This window comes from Hyperoodon ampullatus (assembly GCF_949752795.1).
Source record: "Hyperoodon ampullatus genome assembly, chromosome: 10".
Classification (NCBI taxonomy): Eukaryota; Metazoa; Chordata; class Mammalia; order Artiodactyla; family Ziphiidae; genus Hyperoodon; species Hyperoodon ampullatus.
The window spans coordinates 64,918,200-64,940,360 of record NC_136923.1 but is presented as its reverse complement, the minus strand read 5'-3'; the positions used below and the strand labels follow the sequence as shown (position 1 = coordinate 64,940,360).

The following is a 22,161-nucleotide window of genomic DNA, read 5'->3' as shown; positions in this document are numbered from 1 at the left end:
ACTCTACTTTCCTTTTTCCTTTTTTCTTCCCTTTTCTCCTCTCTTTATAAACAGAGTAAGTAATGCTCTTTAGGTGAAAAGATCAGAAGAAGACAGCAAGAGGGAGTGAAGGATGTAGAGTTGGTAGTGTGGGGTGTGCCGGGAGCACCTCCCCTCAGACAGGACAGCGGCCTCCTCGGGCAGGTTGGGTGGGAGGGACTAGACTCTCCTTCCTTGTTTCTGGGTTTAGAATTACAGATGGTAGGGACTTCCCTGGCAGTCCAGTGGTTAAGACTTCGCCTCCCAATGCAGGGGGTGTGGGTTCCATCCCTGGTCGGGGAGCTGGGATCCCACATGCCTCATGGCCAAAAGACCGAAACATAGAACAGAAGCAATATTGTAACAAATTCAATAAAGACTTTGAAAATGGTCCATGTCAAAAAAAAAAAAAAAAGAAAAATGGAATTACAGATGGTAGTCATAACAGAAAAATAATATTCATCCCTGATTCCATCAGGGTTGAAGACCCCCCCGCCGTGGGCTCCCACACCAGCCCGGGTGGCCCCCCTACTTCCCCCAGCCTCATGGCCCCCCCGCTTGGGTTCTCACTGCCTGCTGAGCTCTCTGGCCTCCACAGGCATCTAAGCCACCATCTCTTGGGGTTCTCAGAGGTGCAGGCGGGGAAGGGATGAATCTCGAGGTTGCAGATTTCACTTCGTTGACTTGAAGAGCCTTCATTACCTCTTTTACTTGGTGTTTCTCTGTTCCCAGGCCTGTGCCTTTGACGTCATTTCATTGAAACATACTCTCATTTCTACAAAAATACAAAATATTAGATGCCACATCCCCCAAGTGAGTGTTACAGACACCTGATATTCAGGAAGAACCGTCACTTCTCTTACTGGCTGAGATTAGATTCTCTCAGTTCTTGAAAAGATGTTTTACTCTGAGCCGTGTGAAAAGTATGCATTAAGTTAATAACAAAAATGTTACTTTAACAGACTTTACCTAAGAGCATTGGAAAACTTAAGAAGTTGAGCAACTTGAATGCAGACAGAAATAAATTAGTGTCTTTACCAAAAGAGGTACGTGCTTTTAAGAAAATAATATAATAATAATTATAAAGAAATAATAACACATAAGGGGTCAAAGATGTCAACTACTTTAAAAGACTTATGTGATGCTTTTTAAAGGTGTAAACTCTCGTCTGTGGATTCAGGGATGGGTGGAGGAATTGTATCAAAGAATGACCATCAGTACCATTAAGGAGAGTATGTGGGTCCAGATGGCTGTGAGCAGAGTTGGGAAAGGTGAATTTGTAGGGGGACAGAGAGAATGACATTTTGGGGTTGACCTAGGAGAACAGTGACACCACGGACAGGAAGGGGTGATCTGGGAGTTGTGCAGAGGAAGGGGATAACTTTGGGTTTGACTGGGTTTAATGAGGAGTTAAACTGTCCCATAACCGTTGGAGTCATAAAAACGGATCTTGATGGAGTGTCTTCCTGGGCAGAGGCTTGCCTCTGGGAGAGAGGGAGTGAGACCTCCAAGTAGAGGAGGACGCCCGGGAAGGTCGGGCCGGGCTCTTAGGATTTTTTGGTCAGTGCTCCAAGCAGGAGAAAAGAGACAGTCACCATCGTTTGCAGGCATAGCTGTGCAGCTTAGTGGCATTTCAGTTCTGGCAAAGGAGGTGCCAGTACTGAGAATGGGGAGGAAACCTGAGACAGATCACACAGGGAGGCGTCTGGGCCATTGTTTAAAAGGAAGGCTCGCTTTCTATTTGGAACCAGGAGAACCTGATTGGAAATGAGTCATACTGAGCTTGATTTTTTATTAGCAATAGAGCCTAAAATAAAGTTTAAGATGCCGTTTCTCCACTCTCCCCCCGGCTCCGGCCCATCAAGTGAGCTGTTGGTGAGCCCCTCCCCCTGGCCAAGGCCTCATATGAAAAGGTGCTGTGTCCTCTGATGTGATGGCCACTGGCCAGGTGCGGTTTCCTCCTTATTTCTCTGTTTGACCCTTTCTAACATCTGTTTTGGAATAGTTTCAAAGCTGCCCTCCAACCAGCCAGAGCTCAAGGGGTTCTTATACTCCCAGGGCCGCTTCTCTGGGTGTCCGACTTGGCTTGGTCTCTTCTTTCCCTTCCCCATCTGGGCGTTCTACTCTCGGCAGCCCAGGCTTGTCCCTGGGTGAGAACAGCCAGCCTTCCTGAGTGGAAGCATAAGGATGTTTGTTATAAATATGACTACGTTCTGTTTCCAGCAGAAACACCTAAATCTCCATCTCAGCTAAACTGGGACACAAGAGAGTCTGCTCATCAAAATGTTTTGGTTCCAGTCCCAAAGCAATAAACCGAAACACAGAGCTGGTGTTCTGAGCATTTAATTGTACTCTTGTTGGAGAACACGTGTGGATGGGTGTAGATCGGACACATAAACATATGCAGAGAGAAGTAGAAAAGATTCATGACTTCCTTTCTCAATGCCCTGCACTACACTAGGTGCTGTTGTGTATGTTCATTGAATCGTCACAGCAGCTTTTTGAGGCCGTGAGGATTTCCTCACTTTACAGATGAGGAAACTGAGGCTGGTGAGAAGCTTTCCCCACCGGGGCTCACAGAGCTGGGAGTCGGGAGAATGGGTTCCAGACGTGTCCCCAGATGGCCAAGCCCATAAAAGCAGATTGAACCTACCTTTTCATCGCTGTGACCTTGACGTAAGGCAGGACCTTGATTGGGTAAAGGAAGGTCAAATCATCTTTAGTTTGGACACTTTAGAAAATTAATACATTTGAGGAATAGTTTCAGTAAAGGCCAAAGAGAGGGCTTCTGAGTATGATGTTAATTCCCAGCAAGGTCACCACCCACCTGCCATGTCCCCATCCCTCTCTTTGGATCTGCTCTTTCAAAGGAACACATTTTAGACAAGAATGCGAGGAGTTTCTACTTGTAAACTGTCCCCATCATATTAGCATCAGCCCTGTTTTCACTCTGAGAGAATGAAATTATTGATATGATTGCTTTCCTGGCATTTGGAGTTTCATCAAGGAATGAAGTTTGTGCCTTTTCCTTCAGCTGCCCGAGAAAGCAGAGCTGTTTAGGACCCCAGGGACTGGCTCTTTTCTAGCCCATTTCACTCTGACTCACATACTCTGAGCTCCCAGGCTAGGACGTGTCCCAATTCTGCTGTGGGTCCCAGCTTGGTGACCCTGCAGAAATGGGCAGTGCTGGCCTCTGACCCTCGGGCTGAGCTGCCAAATCATCGATGGGCCCCTCACCTTGAACGGGGTCTTGTTTGTTGGTCTGGTGTGAGTGTGAATGTGTGTGCAGGGGGAAGGCCACGTGTGTGCATACACTCTGCCTCCAAGCTTGATACCATCCCATCAAATCCTGCACTCTCCTGATTGGATTCTTTTCTTTCCAAACGTGATTACTTCCTCTTGAACAATTAAGTCTCACGCATGACACATCTAAACTGAAATGCTGACCAATTCCATTTATATGCCCCAAATCCATAGTTGTATTAATGGCCATTGGTCTGGTGTGCTGTGTAGTTCTTCCTCTTTTTTGTCTTTTTTTCCCCCCATTTGATAGTATCACATATTGTCAGTTTTACAGCACAGTTCCTTCGTCTATAGCAGCGTTTATTTGCATTTTTTTCCCAAATGGTTGAGGGGAAAATGTTTGCACTGTGCGGGTCACGATAATAGATTCTGTTTGTGTTGTGTGGTGTTATGTGTAGTAAACGTTTGCAAATCAATGAATGTCTCTTGTTTTCTTAATTGTTAGCCGCTTGGAAATTTAGAAAAGTCAGGTAAACTTGCAATCTTGTAAGTATTGTTCAGACCACAGTTGCATCTCTGACTTCCATTCTGCTTCTCAAATGCATGAAGATTCAGATTGGCTGACAGCTTTGTGTGCTCTTCATTGTAAAACATTGGACATTTTCCTCGAAACTCAGTTTTTATTTTTGTTTCTTTAAATGACTGCATGGCCTGGAACCTGGTTTTGCTATGTGTTTGTCAGATTTGTTCTGATTACTCTCTCTCAAAAGAATGCTTTTCTGTGAATTACATCTTAAGTTATTCAGAAATTCTGAAAGGCATACCTTAGGGGCTCATCTGCCTTCATCAAATTCTACTTTGTTGGCACGATTCTGTCTCTGAGGGACAGGCTAGATTCGCTTTATTTGCTACATGTGGCATGCTTCTGATTTTTCAAACCACTTACTTGCGTCTTTTATTTCTCATCCCGTTGCTCAAGTACATATGTTTCTGTGATAAGGAAGTTCCTAAAAAACCTTGTTTTTGGTGGAGGGAAGAATTAAAGGGAAGAGACTCTGATTCGTGGATAGACAAGACATCGGTGTATGTGTGATCATGGGTATGAAGATAGACACAAACTTTATAGTATTTCCAGCCACATCTTATCGTTAAATAACCTAGACCACAGAGAGTTTCTGTCTGGAAGAAATAGAGTATATATCCAAGTTTAGGACTTAGTCTCTTGTCTCCATTAAGTCAAAATGGAAGTGACTCTACCTACATCATACCTGCCCAGTCAGATGAGACAAGGGAGGATTTGCAGATCATTCATCAAAGCTTTCCTTTATCAGGCAATCTGTATACACGAATCACCCACAGATATTATTGTACTATTCAGAAATGTCCATGGTGATAGAGTATTCATTTTGTGGATAGCTTTCTGCCTTCTTATTAGTACAATTTAAAATTCTTCTAGAGTAAGTTCCCATGATGTTCTAAAGTGAATTACTGGTAAATAAAAAAGATATGACAAAACCTAAAAATGCTAGAATTAAAAAAAAAAAGAAAAAAGCTGACCGTTCGGTTTCAGGATAGAGAAGGCATTCCTAAACTTGAAAGAGGAAATAACTCATAAAAGAAACAGTTGATGGACTTGTCTACGTGAAAATGAGATTTCTGACCTTCAAGAAAATAAAGACAGGCTGGGGGAAGGGTGACGTTTATGGCATCACATGTGAAGGCTGTCTTTCCTTACTCTGTTAGAAATTTTTTCACATCATTGAGAAAAGACATGTACCCACTCTAGAAAAGTGGACAGAAAGAAAAGCATAGAACCCCCCACAAAAACCAGGAAGTGATTCACAGGAGAAAAAAATAGAAATGGCTTTTAATGTGAAATCATTATTCAAAAAATGTTAATTGAAGCATTTTCACCTATCAAATTTTCAAGATTTAAAAAATATAATAATATACCAAATATTGATGAGAGTACAGGAAAGTGCCTGTTATCATGGAAATATAAATTATTATGGCTTCTCTGGAAGGGAATTTGGTAGTAGTATTAAAATTTTGAAAAATATGCATACCCTTTTTTTTTTTTTTTGCTGTACGCGGGCCTCTCACCATTGTGGCCTCTCCCGTTGCAGAGCACAGGCTCCAGACGCGCAGGCTCAGCGGCCATGGCTCACGGGCCCAGCCGCTCCACAGCATGTGGGATCTTCCCGGACCGGGGCACGAACCCGCGTCCCCTGCATCGGCAGGCGAACTCTCAACCACTGCGCCACCAGGGAAGCCCTGCATACCCTTTGATTCTGTAATTCCACTTATAGGAATTTATCCTAGGAGAACAATTATGAATGTACACTGAGAATCATGCACGAGATTATTTCTCCCAGTGTATGCAGGAGCATCTAACGTGTCCCAGGCACCATGCCAAACATGTCCGGAGGCAGCTGACATGTGCCAGGCCCTGTGCCAAGTGCCTTCAGGCTAATTCTTGTCTGATTTTCACAACAATTCAATGAGGTATAGGTAAATCATCATCAGCATCCAACAGATACTGATTTCTGAACTAAGACTCAGAGAGGTTAAGTAACTTGCCCAGGATCACACAGCAAAGAAATGGTAGAACTAATTAGCAGTGTCTACAGTGGTGATCTGCTAAGTAATCTGTGATACATTACGTAGAAGGAAATAACTATGTGGTCAGTAAAAATTCTGTTAGAAGCAAAATGACATGGGAAGACATTCTTGATTCTGTATGCAAACAAAGGTGCTAAAGATCATAGGGCTGGTCCTAATTCTGTTGGAGTGCATATTTATAATCATAAATGCATGGCATTTGAACCTAAAAATGTTAAGACCGATTATCCCTTCGTGGCAGGATTTGGTTTGAGTTATTTTCTCATTGTGCTTTCGTGCGTGTGTGTATGTGGTTTTTATTTTCCAGTCAACTAAGTTACTTTCTTATAATTAGAAGAATGCTGTCGCTGTTAGTGGATATTTTGATGTCAGTGGCCCAACAATTCAGGGAGTCCCAAAACCACATGGTTTCCAAAATATTTCTGGAGCAGGGAACATTTGAATAATATGCCACAGATGATCATGGGAAAGGCGAAAAATAGTCTTTGGTTTCTAAAATTATACCTCATGTTATTTCTGTTCAAATAGGATTTTGATCAGATTTTGCTTATTGTACATTTTCCCTCTTGCCAGTGAAATGTGGGTTCAGTTTTGCTACAAATAATATTGAAAGGAAGATGCCGAAGGAAAATGAAAGTTCCTTTCCACTCGGGGCAGGTATTCACAAGGCAGGCTATAGGCAAAGGTGACCAATACAGGCTTTCTCTTTGAGTCATGCAATCTGTCTGATAATCTCCTTTAAGCTGTCACCTGCAGGCAGTTAATATTCAGGGAAGGTTGACCTTACTGAAGGTTTGCTCAGTGATCTGCACGTCCCATATCCTTGAGATGGATCAGATCAGTGCCAAAGAGTTAAGGACAGTACTGTCTTGAATTAGGAGAACACAGAACAGCTCATCAAGGATCCTTAGCTACGTTCTGTAATTCTCAGAGAATCCAAGTCCAAGCCCTCGTATTCTTTTCTCTGGTGCTGCTATCCTTGTATGCTATTTTGTGGTTAAAGGGGGTTTGAAAATATCAGCTTCCTACGTAACTGGTAATAAGTTATTTAAACAGTGACTCTGCTTCCCAGAATTTCTAAGTGATGGAGACATTTTATCCTGTTGACCCGTAGGGAGCCTGTAAACTCTGCCTCCTGAACCCAAAAGAGAAAGCAGAAATACGTGCGAATGATGCAGAATGCTATACTGAACTCAGGCCAGTTCTTCACTCCTGTGAACACAAAATGTCACTGTGATGCACTGTCAGGGGGACAGTGTTTTAGGAGGTTCTGGGGCGTCCAGGGCAGAGGTGGGCAGCTTCAGCACAGTTCCAGCAACACGGCAGGGGCTCAGGTGTGGATAGCCTGTCACTGGGACCTGGGACTTTCACTTCTTGGAAAAACAACAGCTACGTTTATTTGGCAGCAGCAATATAGGCCAGGTCCTAGGATAGGGGCTGTGATAGGTGGTTTCGTTCAATTTAATGCTTATTGTTACTTTTGCTAAAGTAACATATCCAAATCCACAGGACCTAGGACGGAGCCTAAGTTCCACCCCTGGTCTGTGAGATCCCAGAGCGCCCCCTCTCCGTCACCCCTCATCCCCCCTCTGACGTCTGTGAAGAACTCTGTCTTTTGAATCATGGTTTTGACTGCTCGATCATCTTTTCCAAAAGCCAGAGCTTTGCGCCATGCCCTCCCAGCTGGCTTGGTGTGAGCGTGTCCTTTGCTTTTTGCCCCGTGAGGCAGCCCTCACACATTCAGCCCAGACGGGCTCTCTGTCCTGATCGTTCCCTGAAAACATGGCCAGTGGCGCTCAGAGGCCACTCACCTGCCTTGTCCGCCCAGAGCGCCTGAGGCTCTTGGATACACTGCCTTCCTCCCCTTGACCTCTCAAAGGGTGTGAGAGTAGAGCTGGGAAGGAAAGAGAGAAAAATACATCACAGGCTGTAAACACGTAGGCAGTGCACACCCTCCACCGGGAGTTCCCGTTCTTTCCCCCAAAGTACATAAGCGGTGTGAACTTGTCCGGAACTTTTATTGCACGGACAACTTTCAGAGACCTCTCTGACGCACTTTCATTAATTAATTTTTAGGAGTAGATGGTATAGGCACACGGTACAAATTGAAAATGTTCACATGGCATATGCAACAGTAGGCCTCCCAAACAAAGACCCCACCGGTGGCGGGGGCAGCGGGCGGCTTCCTGACAAAGCGAAGCCCCAAATCACGATGCAGTCTCGGCTCTGTGTGTAAATAACCGATACTTTACCTCCCAGGAGTCCAGATAAGCCCTGTCTCCTCAGAGCCAGGCCGGCATGAGGCGTGACCGGCCTCAGCCACGTGCTGACCCAGAAGGCGCCCCTCCTGGCTCTCAGACCCGGTGCGGATCCCCGTCCACATGGAGCGGGGCCGGGGCCCACGGGGACCTCCGCATGGGTCGATCTTTGTTGGGGTCACCTAAATTCATCAGAGCGAATATAATCGTGTCGGTCCTCACACGATCCAGGGTGTCCAGGGTTTTGATTCCTTTCCTTCTGGGAGGTCCCTGGGCACCTGGGTTAAACTGATCCCCTTCCTCAAGGGAGGGAAGAATGCCAGGCCCCACAGAAGATGTGCCTCTTTTAGGACATGTTAGTTACAAAATGTGAGAGGCCGTCCTAGTAACTCTTACCAGGGAAAAGAGTTTTGTGGTCTCCATTGTTACACATAGAAGCAGATGACAACTTTAAGTAACAGCCTTTCAGTAGTAAGTAAACAAATACAAGTGTGTAGACATACCTTCATGAGGAATGTTGGTAGGTAGCTGGGCTTCACCTTTGGGCAGAGAGGATGCCAAGCACCCTGATGACATGTAAGCGTGCAAATTAAACAGCCCCATCAAACGATCTGTCAGAGGGTTTGTATGGACCATAATTAGGAAGGAAACGGATTGACTTGGACCAGGGGTTCTGGGAAGGCTTTTCAGGGTAGAGGATGTTTAGCTAATTGGGGTGATGGTAAGATTTAAAAAAGACAGAAAGAAGAAGGGTGTATCTATAAGAAACAGTGCGACGAAAAATACAAGATGTCTTTTAGGGGACAGTGAGCAAACCAGTTTTTATGGGATGGGAAATGTGAATACTGAGAAACGAGGGGAACAGTACGTCTCTGGGTGTTTCCAGGTGACCAGAGAGGAATGTTAGGCTGTGTTTTCTTGTGTGTTTAGTTTTCTTTTACATTCATAATGGTTACATGCTGTGGTTAAATATATTATTTCAAAATCCTTATATTAACTCCTAAGGGAAGACATAAAAAGATTGTGCACAAAGGTAATTTGTAGCAGTTTCATAAATGTGCATTCTGCTTTTTAAGATACAGACGTACATTGAAAAGGGCAGAAGGTATATTCAGATATGGATGAAGAGCCGGCTGTCTTGCTCCTCCTCTGGCGGAGGCTCTGGGGTATTTTTCCATGTATTAGAATCAATAGGTCCCTTCATCAGCCCTTTTCCCCAGCCTCCCTGAGTCAGAACAGCGCATGTGTGGAGAGTGTCGCATGGACGCAGGCCTGCGGGATGTTGTGTCTGGGACCCAGCTGGTTTTGCAACCCCTTCGTTCAGCTTTCCTGACTGTAGAAACCACAGACAGCTTATTCAAGAGAGTCCTTGAATTCTTTTGCGAAGACTAGACTCTTACTAAGCTCAGTTACCTTTGAATCGGTTACTTAAAATAAAAAGGGAATCAAATTTGGTGTGGACGCAGATGTCGACGTGTGCTTTCAGCAGTAGGTCATAGCCAACCAAATTCACTTCTTGCTAAAAGATGGTTCATTTTGCATTTGTCAAAGGACAATGAATTTATCAAATTAAGTTGTGAATGACCAAAGGCTATTAAAAGATGTATGGTAGAAATCAATGTATCATCTCTCAGATGTTCTTCTTTTTCTTTTATTTTTAAAGAAACTGGAACACTGAAGTTAACATAATGGGCAGGTCTTCAAAGGGGTGTGTGTGTGTGTGTGTGTGTGTATCACCTTTGGCCTGACTTGTGATACCTAGAATTCTTTTTTTTAAATTTAATTTTTTATTAAAGTATAGCTGATTTACAATGTTGTGTTAGTTTCTGGTGTGCAGCAAAGTGATTCATATATATATATATATATATATATATATATACACACACACATATATATATATATCCCTTTTCATATTCTTTTCATATTCTTTTCCAACCTAGAATTCTTAAACTCCCATATTACCAAATACTATATGTCTGGACCTGTGTTGTCTGGTTAGCATATTTAAAAGATGCAGTTGCATTAGGTAGCAGTAGAAAATGACTTTCTGTTCAGAATGCAGTTTTTGAATTGTATTGTTTATTTTCTTGACTTAATTTAGAACATACGTGTTTAATGTTTTGCAGAGATTTTTAAGCTTACTGGATGACTCAGTGTTTTATATGATTTAAATCAATCATAGCTGTTCATCAGTGAGACTTAAAGTCGTGTGATGTTATTTTGTGCATCCTTTTCATGCCATTTGGTGAACAAGACCCTCCAGTCCCACCCCCATCTCCCAGAAAAACCTGGAAAACAGTCATGTTTTCTTTCCCATCATAGATCGGCGGGTGCAGCAGCCTCACTGTGTTCTGCGTGCGCGACAACAGGCTGACTCGGATCCCTGCGGAGGTGTCACGGGCCGCTGAGCTGCACGTCCTGGACGTGGCAGGGAACAGGTAAGCCCGAGACAAGCAAACGGTCATCCACCCCAGCCTTGGCTGTCTTGCCTTTGCTCCACCTTGTAAAATATATATTTATTGGTCGCATTAGCCAGGCCTGGAAGCTCCCAGTCTGGGAGCTGGAGTGATGGAGCCCGATGGAGTGGACAAGGTCAGGGGCGGCCAGAGCTTGTAGTCCTTTAAGGTTACGGTGGGCACGGCCGGACACATGCCTACCAGATGGCGGTACCGCGATGGAAGGGGGAGGGAGACCTAGGTCTTTGCTTTTATAACTGGCTTCCATATGTCATGGTGGACCTTGGTTTCCTCATCTGAAAAAAGAGCTCCCATGAGTCTGAGCTAATTTTAGCCAGGGGTCTTGATATGTCCTGCCCATGACTCTGAACCCCCTGACATTGTGAACAAAATTGTATTCAGGGGCTTCCCTGGTGGCGCAGTGGTTGAGAGTCCGCCTGCCGATGCAGGGGACATGGGTTCGTGCCCCGGTCCAGGAGGATCCCACATGCTGCGGAGCAGCTGGGCCCGTGAGCCATGGCCGCTGAGCCTGCGCATCCGGAGCCTGTGCTCCACAACGGGAGAGGCCACAACAGTGAGAGGCCCGTACCGCAAAAAAAAAAAACAAAACTGTATTCAGGCAATGTCAGAATTGCCAGGTGTTTCATAGTCTAAAAATCCTGACGAGCCACCAGTCAGTGTCCCCAGGGTCACAGCAGCGCCATCTCTCGAGTTCTGGGTCAGAGGCGTGCGGGCTGCTTGCCAGACTCTGGAATGTGGACTAGAGTCATTTCAGCCATTCGGAACCAATTTCATCACTGCGGATGTCACCGCACTCTCCTTCCCCTGAGCCCGCCTACCAGGCTCTTTCCACCTCTGACACCTTCTCTGTTTCCCCACTTTTATCCTTTGGCACTCATGTTCCTCTTTTCTCCAGGAAGCCTCCTCTCTGGGTCTGCATTTCTGAATTATCCTGCTGATAATTGCTTGTTTACCTGCATGCAACCCTCCTGAAATTAAAGTTACCTAAAGTTAGATGTGATGGTTTGTGTGTCATTGTGATTTGTCCCTTCAGTACATGCCTGGTGAATATTGGTCGACTGAATGGAAATGTTAAAAATGTTCATTTTGCAGAATGGCTGGCAGGCCACTGCAGAGGGCCTGATATCACGGGCTATGTTGCCAAAAGGAATTTTAAAAATGCTTTTGGGTGTTATATAGTTAGATGGGAGAGAACGTGCTGGACCAGGGGAAGATGATCAATGCTTCAAAATGGTAAAGGCCAGCGATCCAAAGAGTGTCTGGGGGATTGTGTCCTACGTGATTCGCTGCTCACAGGTCAGGTACGAGCCACCATTTTTCACTCTTGCTAATGGATGGTGGACAGCAGTGCTAAACAAACAGCAGGACTCCGGGGAACCTGGTGATGAGTTATGGCCTCAGGAAACCCTCACCGTTTTAAAGTTGATGCTTTCAGGACATCTTGATAGATTCTTAAGGCCATTCACTGGTGACTGGAAACTCAGAATTAATTTGAGCGGGATGTTGAATTTCTGCTTGGATTAAGCCCAACAGGAGACATGCAGCTTGAGAAAGGCCCTTCTCTCCTAACCTCTCCCTACAGCAGTAGAAGCTCAGTGATTCCAGACCCACCCCAGTTCTTGCCACTTTGGGGAGCACGGATTTGCATCACTAATTCTCGAGCAGAAAGATGGCTCTGACCTCTAAAAACTGTTTTTCACACGAGTGAAGACCCCATTCTCAAGTTCTCAGGAGGAGGGAAAGTTCGATATTTATTATGCATGGGCCAGGGTGGAAAAAAACCAATGAAAAAGTCGAGTGCCATAGCTGTCATCTGAGTCAGTTAGGTGTGTCATTTAGTCCATTGTATATATAGATGCATAACCAGATTTTAAGCTTATTAAAATATTTAATTACTACTTATTTAAAGTATCAGTAGAGAAACTGATACCCTCCAGGTGAAAAGAGGCTACCATGTTAGCTTTTCAGCTTGCAGAAATGTCACACCATGGGAAGTCCTACCAAATACAACAGAAGTTTCTGCCTCTCCCCCCAAGCATATAAAAATAGCAAACGCGGGCTTCCCTGGTGGAGCAGTGGTTGGGAATCCGCCTGCCGGTGTGGGGGACGTGGGTTCGTGCCCCGGTCTGGGAGGATCCCACATGCCGCGGAGCAGCTGGACCCATGAGCCATGGCCGCTGGGCCTGCACGTCCGGAGCCTGTGCTCCGCGGCGGGAGAGACCACAGCGGTGAGGGGCCCACGTACCGCAAAATAAATAAATAAATAAATAAAAATTAAAATTAAAAAAAAATAGCAAACGGCACAGGGAGGCTGCATGTCGGTTCCCAGAAACTTTTTTTTGACACATTTGATAGGAAAATTATAGCAAGGATAACGCTAAAATGCCACTTGGAGACTAAAGCACCAAGCCTTCTGGTACAGTAATAGAGGAGGTGCCTTATATCAGCAACCACCTATGGGCCCAGAATACAGATGTCCTTAACTCTTAGGTTCTTTCCCGTATGACTATCTACCAAGTACACAAAATCGGGTATTGGAGCATCTTCCTCGCAATATTACTAGTACCAAATACTGCAAACCATGGCTGTCAATGGAGAAATAGTTTGTAACTTTGAATTTCATGATCCAAAAAATAAATTAAAAAGCCTAAAAGGTATCACCTTATACCTATTAGGATGGCTTTTTATCAAAAAGACAAGGGGTAACACGTGTTGGTGATGACACAGCAAAAAGGAAACCCTTGTGCAGTGTTGGCAGGAATGTAAGTTGGTGCCTCCACAGTGGAAAACAGTATGGAGTGTCCTCAAGAAATTATAAATAGAACCACCATATGATCCAGCAGTTCAACTTCTAGGTATATACCCAAAGGAAAAGAAAACAGGATATCCAAGAGGTATCTGCACTCTCATGTTCATTGCAGCTTTATTCACAGTAGCTAAGATATGGAAATAGCCTAAGCATCCAACAGGTGAATGAATAAAGAAGATGTGTGTGTGTGTGTGAGAGAGAGAGTGTGAGTGTGTACACACATATATACGTATATATGAAATAGAATATTATTCAGCCATGAGAAAGTCGGAAATCCTGTCATTTATGACAACAAGGATGGAGCTCGAGGGCATTTTGCTAAGTGAAATAAGTTAGACAGACAGATACTGTGTGATCTCATTTTTATGTGACATCTAAACAAGCTGCACTCATAGAAACAGAGAGTGGACTGGTGGTTGCCAGGGGCCAGCGGGTGGGGGAAATTAGGAGATGCCAGTCAAAGGGTACAAATTTCCGGTTAGCAGATGAATAAGTTCTGGGGATCTAATATACAGCATGATGACTGTAGTTAACAACACTGTATTATATCCTCTAAAAGTGCTAGGAGAGTAGATCTTAAATGTTTCCAACATACAGACACATACATACACACACACATACACACACACTATGGTGATTATGTGAGGAGATGGAGATACTAAGCCTACTGAGGTAATCATTTCCCGAAACAGTCATCCCCTCTGTATCCCTGGGGGGATTGGTTCCAGCACCCCCGAGGGTACCAACATGGCAGACGCCCCAGCCCCTTATATAAGATGCCGCAGCATAGTTGGCCCTCCACATCCACGGGTCCTGCATCCTCAGACACTGAGCACCAACTTTATATATCAAATCATCACATTGTCCACCTCAGATTTACACAGTGGTATATGTCAATTATATCTCAATAAAGCTGGAAAAAATATTAAAAGACAAAACACAACACAACAGTATAGCCAGACTGTGGAATACTGAGCAGCTAGAGAATGATCTATTTCTCTGCGTTGTGACCCACGATGCCCAGGGCAAAGAGCAAGTGTGGACAGTGCCTGGTGCTCTCATTCCTGTTTTTGTTTTTAAAAAGTCTTACCTATAGAGAGCACCAAAATATTAAGTGGCTCCCCTAGAGGAGGGCTGGAAGCTTGAGGTTACAGGAGGCTTTCACTTTAGATATTTTGGTATTGTTTACACTTTAGATATTTTGGTATTGTTTTCATTTTTTTCACTGATTATGTTCTCTCTGTGTATCTCTTTAAACATTTTTGAAAACGTTGCTTAAAACGAACAATTCTACTAGGAGGTAACAAACAGATGAAATATTCAGTTGTAAGAAGTATTCAGCCATAGGTTTAGTTAGTATTACATTAATTAGTAGGCCATGTTTAGTTGCTAAGTAAATTTGATAAAGCAACGGCTATCATAGCCAGAGGTGGGGAAGGTCACTTCAGCGGGCTGGTCACCAATGTATCTGGAAACGAAAAGCTCACTGTTTGGTTGTTCATTTGCTTTATTCCTTGTACTGTTGGTGTAAATAGTAACCACGGGCTTTTTTTCCTGAGGCGATGTGGTCCTAAATGTAGCACAGAGATGTGTACTAGTGGGGCTGCGGCTTCTTTTGTTGATCCTGTAGTGAACAGAAAGTACCAGAATAAACCAAAAATGTATTACTAACTCCCCTGGAAAGCAGATTTTTTAAAAAATCTGTTTTCTGGCTTGTATCTGGGATAGTTCACCCAAGAGAAACAGAGGAGTGTGTGTCTTTCTCCCCCAGGCCGCAGTGAGTCAGCGACGGAGTCGGCCCAGCCCGCAGAGTCTCTGTTTGCAGACTGGGCAGGGAGCAGGGCTTTTTTCCTCTTTGACCCTGGGAACACCTCTGTCCATAAGACACGTGTGAACGAGCTCATGTGTGGTGTGTGCTTGGCTGGCAGCGGCCGAATCCAAGCTGGCACGTTGATTCTTTGCAGGAAAACCAGTGTTCTAGACCATGCAGCTGTCTTACCTGGCTTGGTGGCATGTGATTTTAAGACCCGTTGTTGTGGAGTCTAGTAATTTATTTTAGCTTTTATGACATGATTTGCATCCTTAGCAGCTGTTATTTATTATTGATGCTCTGTTTAGCCTTTTGTTTATACCTTTGCTTTAGCATTTATCTGGGAAGCCAGTTATTAGTCTGAGAAGGCACGATGACTGTGTTTTTAGTATCTGTGTGTCATGCCAGCTTTCAAATCTTGATTTATTTTTTTCTTTACTCTCTCGAAGCTAGAGATGCTGACTATAGATTTCTTGCCCAAGACGTTGAAACTTGAAACATTCTGGAGGGTATTAGCTTAGTTCCTTTTAAAAAAAGAAATAGGGACAAACTTTCAAAAGAAATTACCCTTTGGTTCAATAAAATGAAAAAGGGTTTGATGTATTTTAAGCACCACCCCCCCACCCAGTGTATTAGGATATACTTTTTAAAAAGTCCTGTCACATTGTCTGGCAGATACCTGCCTTGTGTCTTTAACTTCCTTGCATTTGAGTATGTGTGTGACAGCCTTTGGGCAGAGGGAGAGATCATTTGTACGCTTTTACATATAAGCACAGAGATTTCACTTTCTAGCCCCCTCAAAGAACCAATACCTCAGAATCAGGGGAAGTGGGACTGTGAGTTGCTGTGCCCTCAGACCCCTCCAGGCATCCTCCTGGTATGTGCATGTCACTGCACTGGGTGGATTCTGGGATTTAAAAACACATGTTTCCCACCCAGTTTGGCTGTCATTGGTGAAATAGTGGCATGTACAACACACGGAGTCTTTTCAAGGGTCCTTTCACATAGGCAATTCTCATGGCATCGACTTGAGAACCTCACTCCCACGTGGGCACAGTTCCCTGTATTTAACCAATACTACACCCACTGCGTGTGTATGGGATGGGTCAGCCTTGACTGGACTAACTTTTAGGAAAAGAAAATATTTTCTCACCTCCATAACTAGGGCATGGGAAGGCTTTTGTGAAATGTATTCATTGTTCTTATAGAAAGTTTGTTAATACGCTGTCTGCATTCTTTGATCATTTCTAACTTCATCTGTTAAATTAACTTAGTTGGTCTGTGCTTACGTTTTACTTGGATTAGTTTTATAATATTGGAGTATAACTGCTTTTTCTAGTTTATTTCCCATAAGTCTGTCAATTCAAAATATGTCTGATAAGTCTGCATTAATCTGTTGGTGAGACATTTAGGCATCTCTCCCATATATGTTAAGTGGAGATAGAGGTACCATTTCATAGAAGAAAGAACCCCAGGAATACACGCTGTCACATAATTTCTTATAGAATTAATGGGCCTGAGATTTCTTTTAAGAAAATGTGCCTCCTATTGTAGGTAACAGACTGTGATTAGCTTATTTTTAGCTAACGTATGAAGTCATTTCTAAGATGGAGCTATCCTTTAATCTACGGAGCCATCCTTAGAGTAAAAATACTTGATCAAATATAACCTTAAGTTCTTTAAACCTTAAATTCCTGGTATCTGCAGAGGTTCGGGTGTTTTCAGAGTGAATTAAGCTTTTGTAAAGCCTTGGTTTTTACCAGAGCAGCATTTCACCCTTGGCAGTGTTCCATTTGGGGCTGGATAGTTGTTGCGCGGCTGTCCTATGCGTTGTAGGGTATTTAGCAACATCCGGGCCTCGACCCACTAGATGTCAATAGCACCCCCAAAAATGGCTATAGACACTGCCAGGTATCCCCAGGAGCAAAATTGCCCCTAGTTGAGATCCTCTGTTCCAAGCAATCTTCGCCAAGTACCAAGTGCATATGATTTCTGGTGACGGTCGTCACTAAATAGATATAACTGGTTAAATACTTGTACAAACATAGATAGAAAACTAATCTTTAGGTGTCACATTACAATTTTTAAAGTGCTCTATCTCCTTCGAAAGGGAAGCAATCTGAGGTGGAAATTAATTATCACGTAGGTGTCTGAGAAGTGGGAGCTTTCAGAAACTTAAAAGTCTAAAATGGAATACCTAAAATAATCTCCCCAGAGAGAGCAAGTGGAGTCCATAAAGAAACACTTTTAATCTTTATTTTAACTGCAATTTAAACTTTGCAGCACCCAAGGCCTCACCTTCCTCACGTCCCGATTTGCCAGGTGCTACTGCGGGCAGGTAACACCATGGTCTTATTCCAGCCCTGCCGGTGAGGCTGTCCCCATTGATTTAGGAATAACTCGGCTTCTGGGTTCTTCCACAATGACACTGGCTTCCCCACTCCTCTGCCCCACCCCGGCCTTTAAATGGAAACTTCCCAAGAGTAAACAGCATGTGCTGTAATTTCCTCATTTTTTTGCCCCGTGGCCTGGAGGTGCTAATGAGAGAGGTGATGACAGAAAAGGGAAGCACAGTCACCCACTGAAGCGTCCACTGGCAAAGGGTAAATCGAGTATCTTATTATAAACATAATACCTTTTCACATATTGAAACCAATCCCAGGAAGCAGGTTTTTTTTTTTTTTTTTCTGTTTTGTTTTGGACAAGACTTGATTTAATCACAGATTGTAAGCTCCCCATGTCTCCTTTCGTTTTCATCAAGGCTGTCGCACCTGCCTTTATCCCTGACCGCTTTGAAGTTGAAGGCTCTGTGGTTATCAGACAACCAATCCCAGCCCCTGCTCACATTCCAGACGGACACTGACCACACCACCGGGGAGAAGATTCTCACGTGTGTCTTACTTCCTCAGCTGCCTTCTGAACCTGCCTGCCAAGGTAAATTGAAGGACCAGGTTCACTTGGCCCCGAGAATTAGCAGCAGCTAATGCCTGTCCTTAAGGCCTCTCACTCCTACACGGGACTGCATTGTGTCTTATCTGCCTGCAGACCCAGCCCAGGTGTGAGGTCATTGTGGGTCTTTTCTGGGAAGCTTCCCCTGTATCTCTGCAGAAAAAACGTGCTGCTCATACCCGTGTATCACATGTGATATTCTTAAAACAACCTTCTGGTTTTGAGTTCTAGCTAAGGCTGAAAATGCAAATACATACTCCTAAAAGAGGTAAGAGTCCCTTAAAATCCAAACAGATAGTTTGGAGGATTAGTATTGAACATCTCCAGCAAACTGTTTTTAAGGCAGGGAGTTGTTTTGAGTGACTGTACCTTTGTTTTGTAAATTATGTGTGGTTTAAAAAAGCATTCAGGGCTTCCCTGGTGGCCACTGGTTGAGAATCTGCCTGCTAATGCAGGAGACACGGGTTTGAGCCCTGGTCTGGGAGGATCCCACATGCCGTGGAGCCACTAGGCCCGTGAGCCACAACTACTGAGCCTGCGCGTCTGGAGCCTGTGCTCCGCAACAAGAGAGACCAAGACAGTGAGAGGCCCGCGCACCACGAAGAGCGGCCCCCGCTTGCCACAACTAGAGAAAGCCCTCGCACAGAAACGAAGACCCAACACAGCAAAAATAAATAAATAAATAAATAAACTCCTACCCCCAACATCTTCTAAAAAAAAAAAAAAGTGATTACTTTAAAAAAAAAACCATTCACACTCATATCACATGACTGTCATAAATCCTTTTCTGGGAGCTGGTTTCGATAGAAAAAAGGGAGAAGAGTCTGGGCGAACGGAGCCACCTTGCCTATCCCAGCCTCGTTAGAGGAGCATTTAAGACCCCAAGAGAACAATGCAGTAGATTGCGTTGCCAAGCAAAGTACTAGATCCAACATGTGCGGCCATATCACGGTCAAGAGGAAGTTTCTGAAGTGAGTGTGTAAAAAAGAATCATGAAAAAGAACTCTATGAATCATGATGACATTCTGGAATGAAATAGTAAATATTGATTTAGCAGGTATCTTATGATCTCAAATAGAATTACGCATCCTTGAAAAGAAAGGGCAACCTTGCCAGTCACAGGAACCCTGCTGATGTGGTCTTTGTCCAACAGAGAACCTGCCTCGCTGTGGTGCCCTGGAGAGCTTGGTGAACGATGTGTCTGATGAGGCCTGGAATGAGCGTGCAGTGAACAGAGTCAGCGCAATCCGATTTCTGGAAGATGAAAAGGATGAGGACGATAATGAAACGGTATGGGATTCGAGCTCCTTGGCTTCCACAGACGTTCAAAATTTAAAAGCCTTCCGAGATTGAAAGTGACACCTGATAAAGACCTCTCTTATTTTCAAATAGTCTTTTCTCTGTTCTGCCTTCAGCATTTAAGAATTTTTTTTAGAAGGCAAAACTGGGAGTTTCTAAGGTTCTGATTCACCATATGTATATAAGGCAAATGAGACTTTGTTTGTTTGAATAGTTTGTGGGTGCTTCTTTTTCTTTATTTGTGATAGTTACCCCTCCTGCCCCCACTGCTTTCTTAAAATTGGTTGGGAATTTTTTCTTCTCTGTTGTTCCCAGTGAACTGAGTCTCTCCCTGCCCTCCACCCCCATTTGTAGCCGTACCATGGGGATTCATCCATGTTTCACCACATGGCTTAGCTTGCCTGCTGTCCTCCTGGACTTCTTGCTCACCGTCACGTAACTGGGAGCCTTCACCTTCATGCAGAGAGCTTGTGATCTTAGTAGGATTCCCTTATGGGTTTTCATTCAGAAATTAGGAATAGGTTTGAAAGGACCACTCAGCCCTACTTGCCTCCATCCTCCATATGTGTCTCAGCCATCCAGTTGAGTCAGGGACAACTCTTGGAGTCTTCCTGCAATTTGGCTTTGGCTTCTTAAACTCCTTGCACTAATTGAGATTTTCATAAGCAGAACTCAGAGGGAGTACTTGCAGCCCCCAAGACAAAGGGCAGTTTTTAAATTACTGCCTGGAGTCTTTGTTATTCCAGCTGTCCCCAAGTGGGCTTTTATTCACTTACAGTGGTAGAGGGCAAAGTAGGAATTAGGCATGACAAAATGACTCCAATGTAAATGACTTTATCTCATGACTTCTTAGAGCATGATTATTTCACCAGTTACTCGTTGCCTTAGCACTGCTCCTTTGTTAACCTATTGTAGCTCCTCCTGAAACTCCCGGACTGGCCATTTATAAGATGTAAATGCTGTTTTAGGAGCAGAAGAGCACATAACATGTTAAATAATAAAATTTTAAAAACATTGCCCATACCCTGTCACTTCACTTCCCACCCTGTGGTCTTTATTAGAAAAATGTGAACGTTCTTCAGTAGGTCATAAATAAAACACAGCAGCAAAATTAGAAAAGACGTCCTTTCTCACTTCCCTTTTCCTTCACCTCCCGTGCCTCATGGGTTGAAGAAAGCCAGAACCGCTTCAGATAATAGTAGAACATTCTAGGGATTTTCATTTTAGAATTTTTTTGACTCCTTTCTCTTCTTCCTCCCCTCCCCCCACAATTCTATCTCACAAATCTTTTATTTTCTCGTACTGCACGTGGAACTTTGTTCTTATTGTAACACTCATCTCGTATTTTACAAAGTATTTTTTATTCTGAAAGGAGCCCTTCCATCTTGACTAGGTAAGTTATACTCCACACTTTCACCTTCCCTTAACCACGGGGGAGCAGTTGATAAATGCACGTACCTCCAAAGCAAGCTTTTCAAGCCCACCCTGCCTCTTAACCTCTAGGAAGGGGAGACCTGTGTTGGAAAGCTACCCGGGAAGCTTCGCATTTGAAGGAGTGATGGAGTAAAACCGAAACACTCACCTCGCTCCTTGCTTTTCAGAGAACGCTCCTGAGACGAGCCACGCCCCACCCAGGGGAGCTCAAGAACATGAAAAAGACGGTGGAAAATTTACGGAACGACAGGAACGCTGCTAAAGGACTGGATTCCAACAAAAACGAGGTCAACCACACCATTGACCGCGTGACCACGTCGGTGTAGATGGCGCGTCCACGTCATACCTCCCGAGTCATCCTGCTGCGGAGCCAGCCTGTCCCTGTGTGGAGCCCCCAGAGGCCCTGGCCTCCACTGGACCCCGCACCGGTCCCCACCCACGTGTCGGGATGCTGTGCCCCCAGGAAGTGCCTTACTCTGATCCGGCAGCCAGTCACTGTACCCACCCGTGGTCTCCGGCCTGATTTTTTTTTTTTTCCTAAATTTCAGTTGTTTGTAATAAGTAGAATACACTACTGACAACATCTGACCTTTGTTTTTGTCTTGTGTTGGGGTCAGGGAGAGCAGGAAGGGGAATTTTGATCCTCCTCCCTCCCATAAAGTGCTGGGACATTGTGAACCCAAGTTCTCTTGGACCTACTGATGAGAGAGAGTTTTATGTATGGGGGAAAAAAATTGATACTTTTTTAAACCCTTTTTGGCAGCTCAGATGGTGTACATTTAAACATTTTGTATAGGTATTTCATAACAAAATAATACGTATTTCTTTTTGTGATTTTATCTTCGAAACGGTACGTGCAGGAAAAAAAAAACAACCACCAGTCCTAAAGTATTTGTTTTTATTTGTACCATCCACTTGTGCCTTACTGTAGCCTGTGTCCTGTCAAACCAGTTGTCACAATGGCATCTTTGAGCAGAGAGGAGGCTGGAAAGGTGGTACTTTGAAAGCAATGTTGGATTTTAATCAGTAATCTACCAGGTGGATTTGTTTTTAACCAAAAAGAAGAGTTACCACCAATTCGTAAATTATACCAGTTGATTTTTTTTTTAAGATGAACCAAAGGATTAGACTGCTAATATTTCATTTCTTTTACAGTCTGACTTTTTCATGAATGAGTCTTAGGATGAGTGTTGTGTCTGCTTGTACCTACTCAGAAGGTATGTGCCATTTGTAAAATAAAAC

At 44.0% G+C, this 22,161-nt stretch overlaps 1 protein-coding gene across 1 annotated transcript in view; it reads left to right on the top strand.

Annotated features, from left to right (window-relative positions):
* LRRC1 (leucine rich repeat containing 1) overlaps window positions 1–21,504 on the top strand; it is a 127,113-nt gene extending 105,609 nt beyond the window's left edge. The window contains exons 10-14 of the mRNA XM_079713489.1: window positions 981–1,064; window positions 10,464–10,579; window positions 17,999–18,171; window positions 19,340–19,476; window positions 21,087–21,504. Coding sequence (XP_079569615.1) covers window positions 981–1,064; window positions 10,464–10,579; window positions 17,999–18,171; window positions 19,340–19,476; window positions 21,087–21,245 — 669 coding nt within the window. The 3' untranslated portion in view covers window positions 21,246–21,504. The remainder of the gene's footprint in view (window positions 1–980; window positions 1,065–10,463; window positions 10,580–17,998; window positions 18,172–19,339; window positions 19,477–21,086) is intronic.
* Window positions 21,505–22,161: the final 657 nt, after the last annotated feature.